Raw genomic sequence first — 15,191 nt, 5'->3', positions numbered from 1 at the left:
TTTTGCTTAGTTATTTTATTTTTCTCTCACCTTCCACAAGCTAACCTGAACCATAGGAACGCACTGGATGAACACGTGAGGATACAGTCTCCTCCCAAAGTAAAACTCTGTGCTTTACCTTTATACTGCCATTTTTTTTTTTTTTTGGCCCATATCCCAGCCTTCCCAAATAGCCCTGTTTTCTCTTTGTTTCTTTTCCAACTTGCAGGATGACCTGAGTGTTTCACACGCAGGCACATGACCACAGTTGCCATTGTTGTGAACGAGCTGGTGCCGCACCGTTGTGGCCCAGGGAGGTTGGAACCCATGGTGACGCTCACAGCAGTCACGTCTGGCAGGGGACTCCGGCTAACACTCATTCCTCTTTGTAAAGACGCCCTCCTCTTGGATAAGCTGGACATAATCAGTGGCTGCCGCCTGACCCTGGGAGCCAGGCGGGCGTGGGGGGGACACCCCCTGGTTCCTCTTCACGTCACTGTCTCTGCCAGTTCTCATCTGCCTGTAGCCTCCGACCTCCGACTGTAGGGTGACCAAGAACAGCTCAGCGAGAAGCAGGTTTAGGCTCCTCAAGCACCTCAGGTACAGAAAACACGCTACGCTGGAGGGCAAGTAAGAACCACAGGAGGATGGAATTACGCTTTAAGCGCCAGCCGTTTCCAAACGAGCGTGTCCAGATCTGACCTCCCCGGATCACTGGCAGCTGCCTGCTGTGTGTCTCAGCCACAGAACACTGACCTCTCAGTAGATTTCATTTCCCCAAATTCCTGAGACATGAAAAACAACTGGTACCATGAACTGTTTTCTTTCTTTCTTTCTTTCTTTTTTTTGACTGTTTTCAATTGCACTTCTCTTTTTCCAAGTCCTTGGAGGGTTGTCCCTTCCCTGTCTTACTGAAAGAATTAACTCCAGTTCCATACGACTTAAGCTATAATGGGAGGAAATGGTGACATTTTCGCAAAAACAACAAAAACCAGTTTAAGAATGTTCATCCAGTTCATTCATTAATTCAGGTAATACTTACCCATATTATTATGGTCATGGGCCAGGCAAGGGGAATGGCAGTGAACAAAACAGACAGAAGTACCAAGCTTGGGACTTCCCTGGTGGTGCAGTGGTTAAGAATCCGCCTGCCTATGCAGGGGACATGGGTTCGAGCCCTGATCCGGGAAGATCCCACATGCCGCGGAGCAACTAAGCCAGTGAGCCACAACTACTGAGCCTGCCCTCTAGAGCCCGCGAGCCACAACTAACTGAAGCCCGCGTGCCTAGAGCCCGTGCTCCGCAACAAGAGAAGCCACCGCAATGAGAAGCCCGCGCACCGCAATGAAGAGTAGCCCCTGCTCACCGCAACTAGAAAAAGCCTGAGCGCAGCAACAAAGACCCAACACAGCCAAAAATAAATAAATAAATAAATTTATTTAAAAAAGAAAGAAAGAAAGAAATACCAGGCTTACATTCTGTGGGTAGAGATAGAAAAGAAAGAAATCATGTATCCACACATTCAGAAGGTGCGATGGGAAAAATAAACCAGGGAAAGGGGCTGGGGATGTGGAGAAGGGGACTCACAATTTTAAAATGTGAGGTCGGGGAAGGTATCACTGAGGCGCTGACCCTGAAGTCACAGCCCCGACTGCAGTGGGGAACTCTGTGGGCACCAGCTTAGGGATGGGCAACATTAGGGGGGGCGGTCTTTGGCCACCAAGTAGAAAGGCAATCAGATGAATTTGGAGGTAGGATTCTGGTACCAATTACTGATTCCGGTCACCAGTTCAGAGGTGTGAGCTCTCCCCACAGCTAGCAATGCTCTGACACCAGCTGAGTGTCCTACAATTCAACTCAATCCTGACACTGTCTATGTGGAGATGACGTCAGACACCACAGGATGAGGGCTCAGTCCCACCACTGACCCACCCACCCAGTTCAGAAGCCAGTTGCAAGATTGATTCAGCCTCCAGCCCCTCTCCCCCAACCCCAGGGGAGGGGGCGGGCAAGACCGAAAATTCCCATCCTCTAATCACATGATTAGACCTCCTGGAAACAAGCTCCCAACCTTGGGTGGTGGTCCAAAAGGCATCTCGTTACATAACGAAAGACACCTTTATGGCCCTCATCCCTTAGGAAACTGCAAGAGTTTTAGGAGCACTGTGCCAGAAAAAGGGATGGAGACTAAATATATATTTCTTATTATAGCTTTCCCCCAATATCCAAAAATAGAGCATTCCTAGGAGACCTTTCATAGATGAAACATCATAGAGTGAAGAAGCTACTATATTAGGACACATCTTGCTGACAGACGCACAAAATAAACGGAGGTAAAGCCCAGATGCTCACAGACACAGCTCACGGCTCTGGTGGCCGATGCTGAGATACTGAGTGTGGTTCCAGGGAAGGAGCTGGCAGGGCCGCTCCCACTCCTGGGGTGCAAGTTACCCCTATAAAGGCTCAATGGAAACAGATGCTGAACGCAATTTTCACATCTTGCCTTTTGTTGTAAAAGTGAAAATCCTCTTCAGATTTCCTTCCTTTAGCGAAAACAGGTCTTCCGTAGAAGCGAGGTGGCGTAAAGGAAACTTTGGAAAGCGGGGATCCCTGTGTAAATCACACCATCAAGGGGGTAAGGTGGCAGTTCTGTGCTGGAGACACAGAGTGGGAGTCGTGGGCATGGAGGATATTACAGCCGTGAGTGGGTGCACCTCGAGGGAAGGCACTCTCAGAGGTGCTGGAGGCGCAGGGCTCCAGCTGAGCCTGGTGGGGAGGCTGGACCAGGGAATTCTTCACCCCCAGACCAGCAAAGATAGGCCACGCTCCAGGTTTCTTGGAGTTCACAGCGAATCAAGACCACACGCTATTTCTGCAGCCATGGCCAGGTGCCTGGTGAGAGACTCAGGCAGAACCCGGAGCACGGGCCTCTGGGCATTCCCGCACCTGTGACAGTTTGCATCATGCGGTGTTGAAATACCTGTTACATGCCTTTCTCATCAGACCAGGATGTCTGGAGGGCAGGAGCCGAGCTTTTCCATCTTTAAAGTCAGTCTCTGACATCCTGTGTTCCATGGATGTTCTCGAAGTTGATGAGTGAATAAATAGCACAGGCACGGAATTGATAACATTTTTCACGGAGGGTAAGTCCAAGGCGGAACCACCACGATGTGATCCAGCTAGGAAGGCTGCAGTCCCGGCACAGAGCTGCCCATCGCGTGGCACCACTGAGGGTCTCGGGTCCAGCAAAGTGGCATTGAGGTCACCTGTACTTGTAAATATTCCCAAACAAAATAAAGCACAAAATGCTGCTTCTGACACTACTTGACCACCACCGCTTTCTTTTTGCTCCTTGGACCTGACTGAGTCAGGCACAGCTTTCTGGAGAATTATTTGGCAATCTGCATCCAAAAAAATCTTTGTAGCTTCTGACCCAGTCATTCCAATTCCAGGAAGAAAACATTCCGAAATACACACCAAGGAGCTTCCCTGGTGGCGCAGCGGTTGAGAGTCCGCCTGCCGTTGCAGGGGACACGGGTTCGTGCCCCGGTCCGGGAAGATCCCACATGCCACGGAGTGGCTAGGCCCGTGAGCCATGGCCGCTGAGCCTGCACGTCCGGAGCCTGTGCTCCGCAACGGGAGAGGCCACAACAGTGAGAGGCCCGCATAACGCAAAAAAAAAAAAAAAAAATACACACCAAGACTTTATTCCTATAGTAGTGTGTATCACAGTATTACTCATCCCAGGAAAAAAATGGAAACAATCTAAATGTCTAGCATTAGAGAAAAAATTAAACTATGGAATAACTAGTTGAATAGGGGGCAGAACAGAGTTTTCAAAGACGATTAACTTCACGAAAAACATTCACGACATAATGACAGTGAAAAACATGACAGGAATTAGTCATCACCTGACCTCCTGCACACATGTCCACAGAGGTACACACACAGTCACATATACACATGTAACTTATCTCCTTTACAGTTTTTTTTATAACAAACATATTGTACTAATTTGATTAAAAAAAAAACAAGAACTTTTATTTTCAAATACAGGGAAGCATTGGGAACATCTGCTCTTTGTCTTTTAAAATCAGGTTTTCCTCTACATTTTCAAAAAGTAAAACTAGCTTTGGGGATGGGGTGAGGAAGGGAAGGAAGTTGTTGCAGGTTGAAAAGAGAAGCTGCAGCAAACATTCTGAGTGACCGAGTCTTGCTGCCCTTGTCACTATAGCTGCGCCTGCATCCGGGGCCCGAGACACTCCTGAGACTCCTCTGGAGGGGCTCCCATGGCAGTCAAAGGCTGTCTTATAAACATACAACTTAAACAGCAGGGATGATCTCAGAAACATCAGGCTGAGTGGAAAAAGCCCCATACTGTAGAATTCCATTCAATGAACTTCCAGAATAGACAAAACTAATCTATATATTGTTTTAAAAATCAGTGAAGCATTGTCTCTGGGGGTGGGGACCCAAAGTGCCTGGGAAGGGGGGTGAGGGGACTTGCTGGGGTGATGGTCACATTCTGTAGCTGATAGGAGTTTGGGTTACATGCATCTGTCAAAATCAAGTGAATGGGGACTTCCCTGGTGGCACAGTGGTTAAAAATCCACCTGCCAATGCAGGGGACACAGGTTCGAGCCCTGGTCCGAGAAGATCCCACATGCCACGGAGCAACTAAGCCCATGCACCACAACTACTGAGCCTGAGCTCTAGAGCTTGTGAGCCACAACCACTGAGCCCACGTGCCACAACTACTGAAACTCGTGCACCTAGAGCCCGTGTTCCACAACAAGAGAAGCCACCACAATGAGAAGCCCATGCACCACAACGAAGAGTAGTCCCTGCTCGCTGCAACTAGAGAAGGCCCACGGGAAGCAACGAAGACCCAACGCAGCCAAAAATAAATAAATAAATAAATTTAAAAAAAATCAAGTGACTGTTCACTTCAGATTTGTGCATTTCACCGTAGGTAAATTTTCCAACAAGTGAAAAAGCTGTAAGTAAACATCAAGCTCCAGTTAATGCCCTGCAGGCATAAGTATTTCAGGTGTGTGTGTGTGAAATGCAATGATGTCGACAACTCCCTTTGAAATGCACTTCAAAAGATAGATTGGGGCTTCCCTGGTGGCGCAGTGGTGAAGAACCCACCTGCCAATGCAGGTGACACGGGTTCGAGCCCTGGTCCAGGAAGATCCCACATGCCACAGAGCAACAAAGCCCGTGCGCCACAACTACTGAACCTGCGCTCTAGAGCCCTCAAGCCACAACTACTGAGCCCGTGCACCACCACTACTGAAGCCCGCGCGCCTAGAACCCGTGCTCCGCAACAAGAGAAGCCACCGCAATGAGAAGCCCATGTGCAGCAATGAAGACCCAATGCAGCCAAAAATAAATGAGTAAAATAAATAAATTTAAAAAAAAAGATAGATTGATGGCTGAAGAGAAAGAAGGACAGGTGGACAGACAATGTGATAAAGTAAGGTGCAGTATCAGCGGTAGAATTTGGGTGGTGAGTATATGGGTGTTTTCGATGAAATCCTTCTAACTTGGTTGCATGTTTGAAAATTTCCATAATAAAATGTTAGGGGAAATGTACCCCCCTCCTTCCCTGCACCCACCCCGCTTCTGCCTCTCTTTCCTCTCCCTTTTTTGGTTCTCCCCAGTCTCATAGGCCCAGACTTGGCAAGAGTATTTTCACCACGTTCCAGGCAAAACCTGGGGTCGGGCAGAGCACGGCCTGCCTGGCTTCTAGTGTGAAAGAAATATTATTCCAACACTTGTCCTCTGAGCCTGGCAGGAAGGGGGACAGAGGACACCTTGGAGGGGGCAGGGAGTGCCAGCTTTCACAGGCCGCCCCACTGCAGATGGCTAAAGGAACGAGGCTGCACAAACACCCGGAGGGAAGTCAAGCAGTGACCACACCGAGGATCTGGAAAGGAAACGCTGACCGTCCAGAAGTGCCAAGGGGATTGCTAAACCCAGCTCAGAGCCACGCTGCTTTCCTCGTGGCTGGACTGAGGCCCAGAGAGACAGGGGGCATGGGAGACGACGCACAGGCGCCCGCCCTGGTCCCCAGACACCCTTTCCCTCCCCCGACACCCCGGGCTGTGCTGCTTCCCCCGTACGTGGGAGCTGCTCTGGTAAATGTGCCGCTTGAGAGGATAAATGGTAATTGACAACACAAGGCGAGGAGGGCCCTTTCCACGTGGACCTGAGCACAAGCTTCCAGAGGATTCTCTGCTCCCCCGTTAAGTGCAAAACAGCTATAGGCCACTGCGCTCACTCTGGCCCCTTCTATGGGGGCTGCCAACAGCCTTTACCTTGAGCATCGCGGTGTACCATTGCCATGGCATCAATCCCTAGCAGAGCCCTAAATGGTTTGCCCACACAGGCACACGGTGTGGAAGCATCTCCGTGTCTCCCCAAGTGGGGGTGGGAAAGGGGCACAGGGGGAAGGTGTGTGTAAGGGACCTCAGGGCTCAACCCCAGAGAACCCTGTGCCTCCCATGAGAGAGGTCCCTAATCTTTCCGTGTTAAGATGTCACAAAAACCCATGACTTGCTTGGTCTAAGCTACCATTGTGGACACCAAGTTTTAATTGCTCAAAGCCCTAGTGTTCAGAATCTCAACTCTTGGCCACTTGATGTGACCACTTACCACTTCGGGGGATGTTTTATGTGCTTGGTCATTTATTTATTGAAGTATTACTTAATATCCACTTATTATTGTTTATTGATTTCAGAGAACTGTCACTCCCTCACCTTAAATTCTCACTCTGCTAATTCAGATCACGAGATCAGCAGACACACACGCAGCCTTGTGGAAACATGGTTGGTTTGCTCTTCACCCGGCAGAAGGGAAACACACTCAACTCCTGGGCGGACGTGTCCCCTCCATGCTGCACTCGGTGGGTGGGTGCCGGAACCCCGTGCCTCACCTTGAGTTCACTGTTTCTCTCTGGGTTCCTGCTAGCTTATCCCAGGAGCTGCAGGCCCCAGAAACCAGGGCTTGGGCTGCTCTGTCATTTTTCACCGTGCTTACACATCCCACTTAAGCCTGGCCATCTCTGTGTTTCCGACCCCCAGACCCTACAGTTAACAAAACGGCCGGCCTCACCAGACTTGTGACGTTTGCCGAGGTCATCCACACAGCTGGAGCAGAGGCCCAGCCTCATCCTGGCCTTCCCCTCCTTACCAGACTGTCCTGCAGGCTGCTCCGGTGGCTCCCGTGGGCACCCTGTGCTAGGATTGGAGATGTCGCTGTACCAAGACGCCTACCGCCAGTGTAATCAGCCTCCAGACGCACGTGTCACCGTTCAGGCCACCCCAACAGGCTCAAACTCACCACCGTGCTCCCATTCTCTGCTGCCCCGCACCTCCTCCGTGATGACGGACGGGAGGACCCCGCCCGTCTCTGCACAGCACACCTTCTGAGGCTGCAGCCCCAGCTGCCCCGTGTGGTGGGAAACCCCAGTGGGGATCAGTCCCTGCCCTTAAGAGACAGTCATGCCGCTCAGAAGTGCTGGCCGGGGCAGTCCACTCTGCCCTGCTCTGTGGAGCTCCCCTCTCTTCTAGTTCACTGAGAAAGCACCTCTCCTCCCTCATCGCACTGCAAAGGCATCCCTGCTGCACCTAGTGGGTGCCGTGACTTTTCTAGAGGCTCCTGAGTCAGAGCAGGGAGAGACCGGGGGGGGAGGAGAGCGCAGAAGATGCCACCCCTCAGTGTGCCGCTTTGGCACGTGGAGTATTTGGAGCTGAAGGCAGTCAAGACGCAGCAGCCTCAGGAAAACTTTTACCTCCTCCTAACCGCCTCAAGAAATTTAGATACCGGACAGAGAGACGCTACCAGAGACATGTTTTTATCTGCAAGAGCCATCTGTGTGGTAGGGCTGACATCTGACCCTCGAGCATCTCCTCGTCTCATCTTCCTGTGGGTCCCATCGGCTCCGTTCGAAGCCCCAGGCCCCCATTCCTTAGATCAGGGCGGCTTACGAGCTTCAACTACCTGACTGCCTTTGTGGCGCATCTTCGTGGGGCTCCTAAATGTATACAGTTAAATTTATTCTTCTCCTGTTAATCTGTCTTATGGCGATTTAATTATTAGACCAGCCAAAGAACCTAGAAGCATACAAGGAAACATTTCTTGCCCCTACAGTTATAACTGGGCCTCAGGCAACAGGGTCTCAGAAACACTGAACGTGAATATTCGTAACTGATATCTTTCAGGGTTCCATGCCGGCTCCCTGCTGCTCCAGCCCCAAGGCCACAGCGGCTCTAGGATGATGCCTTGTTGCCTTGACCACTCCCGGGAGAGTTCCTCTGTGTTTGCTCCAAGGGCCCAGAGGCCTCCTGATGTTTCTGCCACCATCTCCATAGGTCATCGGTCACTGGGCCACCTTCAGGCACACAGGGTGCAGGTAAGAGAATAGCCTTCCCCTCCACTCCCAGGGCCATGCTCAGGCCCAGACCTGCATGGTCCTGGGCTGGAGGGTCTGGTAGCCCACACAGTACCCAGCTGACCACGTCCTCTCAGCCCGGGGAGAAACAGAACCAATAATTAGGTTAACCCAACAATAGAGGAGGCTCAAAAATGATGCTCGAAACCCGGATGCACACACTGCTTGAGGCCATTTGCAGAAAGTTCAAGGAGAGGCAAAGCCCTAGTCCACAGAGACAGATGTGTGCATCACCCAGAGCCAGGAGCATGCGCAGGATGGACCACAGAGAGGCAGGAGGAAATGTTCTAGAGCTTGGTGGGGCGGTACTACTGGTGTATGCACGTGCTAAAATCCCTCAGTCTGGACACATAAAATAAGGCATTCATTGTATGGGCATCATACCTCATTCAAGTTGATTTTTAAAAATCAAGAAAGGTTTCCAAGCAGTGGACAGAAGACCAGAGCCAAGCATGCACCTCCCTGAGGGGACAAGCAGCTGCCCCTCCCCCGCTGGCCAGGTAAGGTTCATCCTCACCCCTCCACCTGCATCCCCCACCCACAGTAGGGCGCATACAGCTGCCAGGGGGAGATTCCAGGTCATACCCCTTCCCTGCTTAAACACCAGCCGCTTTGCTTCCTGTCCCTAGAGCAGGCCGGCCGAGCCCCACCACAGGGCCTTTGCACTGGCTGCTCCCTCTGCCTGATGCTCTCTTCCTCTGTGTCTGCAGGACTTCCTGCCCTTTAGGTAGGTTTCAGCCTAAATGTGTGTCGCCTCAGAGGCACCCCTGCCTGGGGTCCGTCTCTATTTCACCCTTCACCTCGCTTCCAGCAAAGCCCCTGTAGCTCCCTGATCTTAATTACTGATCACTACCCTCCCCCTACACCCCCTAACGCCGGGCTGGGCAATGCCACAGCCACGCTTGGAGATGAGGTCAGTCCACGCTGACGCCTGCTCTAAGGATAAAATGTACACACACAGAAGATTGTAAGATATGTCATTCACAATTGCTTGCATCTGCTGAAATAGTATTTTGGATATATTGGGTTAAACAAAAAGTATTGTTTTTATATGCTTGTTTCTTTCTGCTCTTTTTTTTTGTGTGTGTGTGTTACGTGGGCCTCTCACTGTTGTGGCCTCTTCCGTTGCGGAGCACAGGCTCAGCGGCCATGGCTCACGGGCCCAGCCACTCCGCGGCATGTGGGATCCTCCCGGACCGGGGCACGAACCCGCGTCCCCTGCATCGGCAGGCGGACTCTCAACCACTGCGCCACCAGGGAAGCCCACTTTTTGCTCTTTTTAATGTGTCTCCTAGCTAATGTAGTTATGCAAGCGTTTGTCTTATGTCTCCATCAGGTAGGGGCTCTACCACCTGGAGTCCCTGGCCCCCGGGTCCCCCGTCCACACTCCATCCACAGGCCCCAGACCCTCTGGCCAGGGAGAAGCCCCAGAAAGGGGTGCCAGCTGAATAAATAAATGAGCTGTGAGAAAGAGAACCCGATGCGCTTTTCTCAAATAAAGGTTAATTCATTTATGTTTGGCAAAGAAGTTCCCCCAGGACGGGGCGCACACGAGGTCTTCCTTCGTCTGCCTCGGAAGGCTGCAGTCTTGTGCGCTGGGGACTCCTAGACGCGGACAGCCGAGGGGGGGCCGAGAGACGCCCCTTCCCCCTTTCAGACCAGGAGGCAGAGCTCGGGGTTACAAGCATCGCCGGCCTCAAGGAGGTGACACCTTCTGCGAGATCGGGGTGAGCCGGGCTGAGGAGCGCGGGAGTGGGAAAACGGGACTCGGAGAGGAGGACCGGGACTGGGAAAGAGTGAGCCGGGTCGGGCGGGTAGAGAAGCGAGAGGAGGGGCAGGATTGGGGGAGGGGCGGGACTAGGGCGGAGGACAGGGGCGGGCGGAGGACAGGGGCGGGCGGTGGGGAGGGGCGGAAGAGGAGAAGCCAGGCGGGCGGGGGCGGGGCATCCGGGGCAGCCCAGGGATAAAGACTCGGTGGCTGGCTGGGCTGTGCTCCTGTCACCGGATCGCTCTTCGGCTGCAGCTCCGTCCGCCTCCGAGAGATCATGGCCGGATCCCCGCGCACCCCGCTGCTTCTGCTGGCCGTCTTGGCCCTCGCCCTGGCCCTGGCCCTGGCCGTGAGCCCTGCGGCAGGGCAGGGCGCCAGAAAGAAAGGCCTGGTGGGCGGCCTGATGGAGGCGGACGTCAACGAGAAGGGCGTACAGGAGGTGGTGTCCTTTGCCATCACAGAGTACAACAAGCAAAGCAACGACGCCTATCAGAGCCGCGCGGTGCGCGTAGTGCGCGCCTTCAAGCAGGTGCGTCCAGTCTGGGAGGGGGCACAGGGCCGGGATGCGGGGGCCGGGGAGGGGGCGCGGAGCCCCGGGTGCAGGGGCTGGGGGCGCCGGGCCAAGCTACAAGGCAGGGGCGCCGGGGCCGGGCAGCCCTGAATGCGGGAGGCCGGCCCCCGAGAGGGCGTGGCCTGCGCGCTCACCAGCCCCGCCCCCCCAGCCCTCCCAGCTCTCGGGAGGGCAGCTCCCAGCCCCTTGAGGCCCCGGGGGATCGCAAAGGACGCGGACGGACTTCTCACCCCCGCTCAGCCCCCGACCTTTTCCGGCGCTCGCAGCCCTTCGCGAGACCGGCCGGCCCTGTCGGTCGGCGCTGGGGTCAGGGCCCAGCCTCCTGGGACCCGGGGGCTTGGCGCGAGTTGTCAACTAAATGACCCCAGGCGAGGTAAAAACAGACCCACACCTGTCTGTCCTCCTGGCTCTGCCACTGAATGCCCTTAAGCACTTTTTCCTTTTAACTTTTTATTTTGACATAATTTCAGACTTAAGAAGCAGTAGCAAAAAGAGCACATACAATCACTGTAGATTCTTCACCCAGATTCTTCAAACGTTAAAAAGTTGACATAGTTGCTTAATCCACCTCACCCCACGTACACGTGTGTAGGGATGTATATATGCATTTATTTTTCTGAACCCTTTGAAGGTAAACACTTTTGTGTATATTTCCTAAAAACAAGGTTATTTTCTTCCATAACCACAATACAGTTTTGAAAAGCAGGACTCTTTAATACACAGGCCTTATTCAGATGCCCCTGATCGTCCCACTGTGTCCTTTATAGCCAAGGACACTCCCAGGCCACACGATGCAGCCACTGTCCTGCAGCCCCTTTTACTCTGGAGCTGCCCCTGGGTTGTCTCATGACCTTGGCGTTGTTTCTGAAGGGTCCAGCCAGTTGTGGCTCAGACTGTCAGTGGGTTTGGGCTGGCCTGATGTTTCCTCGAGATGAGAGAGCCTCTGGTCACACAGAAGAGGCATGCTCCCCTCTGAGCCTCCTGTCAGCAGATGCCACTAAACGTACCTGGCCACCATGTGGTCGTGTAGTGGCATTGGGGACAGACACTCTGAACATCCTCCAGGGCACCCGGAGGTCATCAGCAAACAGACAAGTCCGTGAGTTGGCCCGTGGTGTCCAGTGTGTCCCAGAGCAGGGGGTCTGGTGTAAGAATACAAAGCTTCCTGGACCGTCGCTTCCGCCTGCAGGTCACATGCATGGGAGCAGCCTCTGGGCTGTGACATCTCACTCCCACCCTGAGATGGGCACGCGGTCGCTGACAGCCTGACCTCTGCCTCTGTCAGCCTGCCTGGGTTCTGGCCAGATAAGGAGCCCACTGTCAGAGTTGAGAAGCAGGCAGGAGGGAGAGTTAGGACGGGCTACAGGGCCTCGCGCTGGTCCTTGAAGGAAGGCTAGAATTTAGACCATCCGGCCTGCATCCCATTGGAGAGCAGGACGCAGCCACACAGCACCGAGAGTGTGGTCCTGCATGCCAGCCATAGGGCTCCCTGCCGCCTTCTCTTGAAACTTCAGAAGATGGGTCAAGACCAGACCCATTTCTCCTCCTGCAGCAGTGGGCTGCTCCTGTCCCCTTTGGATAGGACCTGCTCTCTCCATTCACCAGGTCCCCTCCAGCCTGCTCCTCTCCAGTGTGACACTAGCTCACTGGCCACATGGGGAAGCTGACAGCAGAGGGATCATGGGTCTACCAGGTGGGGTCCGGAGCCTGGTCCCTGGCCCCTCATTCCGTGTTTCTCCAGGTTCTAACGAAGCATGTCTGGGATGCCTGTGTGAAGCCAGAGTTCACGTCTATTCTGTAATCTCAAGTGTAAAAGGCACGCAATATATGACACACTTGAGAAATATTCCCGTCAAAAACGACACCTAAGAGGAAGGCATTCCAGGCGGTCTTTTATTGGCCTAAACGTCCGCGAACGTGAAGCTCTCATTTTCTTCTGTTCTGGGAGGGAATAAATAAACCTGGGCTACATGCAGGGAATGGGATGCTGTGGGCTCCGCCCTGGGGACTGGAGTTCAGCGTACGTGTAATCACCAGGCAGCAGCTTTCCTGCGGATGCAGTGTGGACTCTTGACACAGGGCCACCATCTTGCGCTCAGTCCCCTCCCTGGTCCTGGGCGCTGGCCAGTTGCTTGCCTGTACCCAGGCTGGCTCCTCGGAGCTGTGCCTTCTGTTCCTGGACCCAGTTAGAGCGTTGGTCCCTGGCTTCCCCCTCTGTGTCCCTGTGGGAGATGCCTTGTTGGAGCAGCTGGTAAACAAGTTCCGGGGAGGGCCTGGGGCACAGCGGCCGTCAGGAGGCGGCTGTGCTTCCTGGGTGTGGCTCTGGCAGCCTGTGAACGCGGGGAGCGGTGGGAAGAAGGTAACCACGTGTGTGCAGCCGGCAGGTGTTGGTAAGGGTGTGTGCTCTCTCCGTGTCCAGGTTGTGTCCGGGCTGAACTACTTCTTGGACGTGGAGATTGGCCGAACCACGTGTACAAAGTCCCAGGACAACTTGGACAACTGTCCCTTCCATGACCAGCCACAACTGAAAAAGGTTCGTGCCTGATGGGAGCAGGGGTTGGGGTGCCCATGGGGGCGCATCGCGGGTGCCTGCCGGGGCTGTGAGGGGAAGGGTATGTGTGTGCACGTGACTGCTCTGGCTTTATGGGGTTTTAGCTGGGGAATTGGGGCACCGTCTGCTTTGGGGATTGTTGCCTGCGGGATGGAGGACCCAGCTGCGGGTGTTTGCTGGGAAGGGAGAAAGGGCCCTTTAATCCCAGCCTCGCGCCCCCATCCCCGGGCAGATTAGAGGGAATTGGAGGCCTGTAACCGGCCCACCATGCCACCTGCTCACCAAAGGCCAGACTCTCCCAGGGGCTTGGCTGGTTCTCAGGGGTCTCGGCCCCAGGGAGGGCTGCACTCCTTTGTCACCCCTCCCAGGCCCCACTTCTGCAGGGGCTTTCCTGGACCTGGGTCCCAGCCCCTGGGTCCTCCCCTCTGGTCCTGTCTCAGTGCCAGCCTGCTGGGGGTGGGGGCTGGGGCCAGTGCACTTTCCTCTTTAACTGTAACCCTGACCAACCATCCCTCTCTTCCCTTTCGCAGCAAAAGCTTTGCAACTTCTACGTTTACGTCGTCCCCTGGTTGAACACCATGTCCCTGATTAATTTCAGCTGCCAGGATGAATCGGGGACTGGGCATCAGGCAGGCCGCTGACTGCCTCTCACTCACACCCCCCCAGAGCGCTCACACCTCCCTCCGATGGGTGACCCGCCTGGTGGATGAGCCCTCCGTGTGCCGTCCCAGCAGACACACAGAGAAGGCTCCTTGGGCATTTTTGGAACGGCTAAGGGGCTCTAACTCATTTCTTTCTTCTAATTGCTTTCCAAGTGAACCAAATGCCCTCGCTCTGCTATTTTACTCAATAAAAAAGTAACAGCAGCTACTCCTCGAGTTGCTCACTGTCTCGGGCGGTGCAGCGGGAAGGATCTAGGCAGTTACTTTATGAAGGCACCCCGTCTCGCTGGCTCTGAGGGCAGGCAATGGGGAGGGGCGGGGAGCGGGCGTGGCAGGCGAGCTGGGCCTTCAGCTCTCGTACTCCTGATAATCGGACAAGGGAGAGGAGGGGGGACCTAAGCTGCTGACCCCAGAGACTCAGCTGCTGTGTCTGCAAATGAGTCAGACTGTGTGCTGGGGCTGGACAGGAGGCTGGGGAGGTGATGGAGCCTGAGACCTGAGTCACCCTCCGAGGGGCTGCACGTGTGCTGAGCTGATCAGACTCCTGGGATGACTCTCACTGGTCACGTTCCCTAGAAGCAAAATAATGATTTAACGTCTACCTCTTTCCACAAACAACTTCGGGTACCTACGAAAAAACAAAGACCAAAAGTATGTGTAACTGATGGAGTGAGGGAATACGGGTCAGAATCAAGGTCAAACAAGGTCGGAATTGGGAATTCAATAGCGTGAGAGCAGGCCTTCTCTGATACATTTCGGGAGCCATGGAATCCACAAGGATTTTGCCGATTTACACCCCTCCTTCTGTTCTCTGGGCTCCTAGATAAAACGGGTCTTAGCGCAGAACTCCACGTAAGGGGTGTAGAACTTGAGACACATAGTGGGCCTTCTTCTTTCCCTAAGGACTGTATAATTAATAGGCAATGTCACCTCTTAGTGTCACCATCGTTCTGCAGCAGAGTGGATATTTAGTGCCCCAAGCTGGGAACAACACCGCTCCCTGCACTGTCCTCACGTTGACCGTTCACTACCGAGGGTGACGCTTCCTCTGTTCCCAGATGCCCACCACCTCATGTCAGCGTTGCCCAGCCCTCCTGTCGTGTTGCAGTGACCACAGAAGGCGAAGGGACAAAGGGAGCTCACCTAGATGACTCCAAGGCTGGCACCTCAGGTGCCACAGCTGCACCTGCAGAGCTAGAACC

General features: G+C 53.9%; 1 protein-coding gene across 1 annotated transcript; it reads left to right on the top strand.

The window, feature by feature from the left end:
- The first annotated feature begins 10,385 nt into the window (after nt 1-10,385).
- On the top strand, nt 10,386-14,197 carry LOC115861561 (cystatin-C-like). The gene is made up of 3 exons (XM_030872496.3): nt 10,386-10,734; nt 13,196-13,309; nt 13,858-14,197. The coding sequence occupies exons 1-3, from the start codon at nt 10,483-10,485 to the stop codon at nt 13,966-13,968; spliced, it is 477 nt and encodes a 158-aa protein (XP_030728356.1). The 5' UTR covers nt 10,386-10,482; the 3' UTR covers nt 13,969-14,197.
- Nucleotides 14,198-15,191: the final 994 nt, after the last annotated feature.

This window comes from Globicephala melas, chromosome 15, assembly GCF_963455315.2.
Source record: "Globicephala melas chromosome 15, mGloMel1.2, whole genome shotgun sequence".
Taxonomy (NCBI): Eukaryota; Metazoa; Chordata; class Mammalia; order Artiodactyla; family Delphinidae; genus Globicephala; species Globicephala melas.
This window is presented reverse-complemented; position numbering and strand designations above follow the sequence as displayed.

Excerpts from the sequence above, each read along its gene's own strand:
- LOC115861561 (XM_030872496.3), top strand. The coding sequence starts at position 10,483 with ATGGCCGGATCCCCGCGCACCCCGCTGCTTCTGCTGGCCGTCTTGGCC. Across the intron at positions 10,735-13,195 it reads TAGTGCGCGCCTTCAAGCAG|GTTGTGTCCGGGCTGAACTA; the intron begins GTGCGTCCAGTC and ends CTCCGTGTCCAG. Across the intron at positions 13,310-13,857 it reads ACCAGCCACAACTGAAAAAG|CAAAAGCTTTGCAACTTCTA; the intron begins GTTCGTGCCTGA and ends TCCCTTTCGCAG.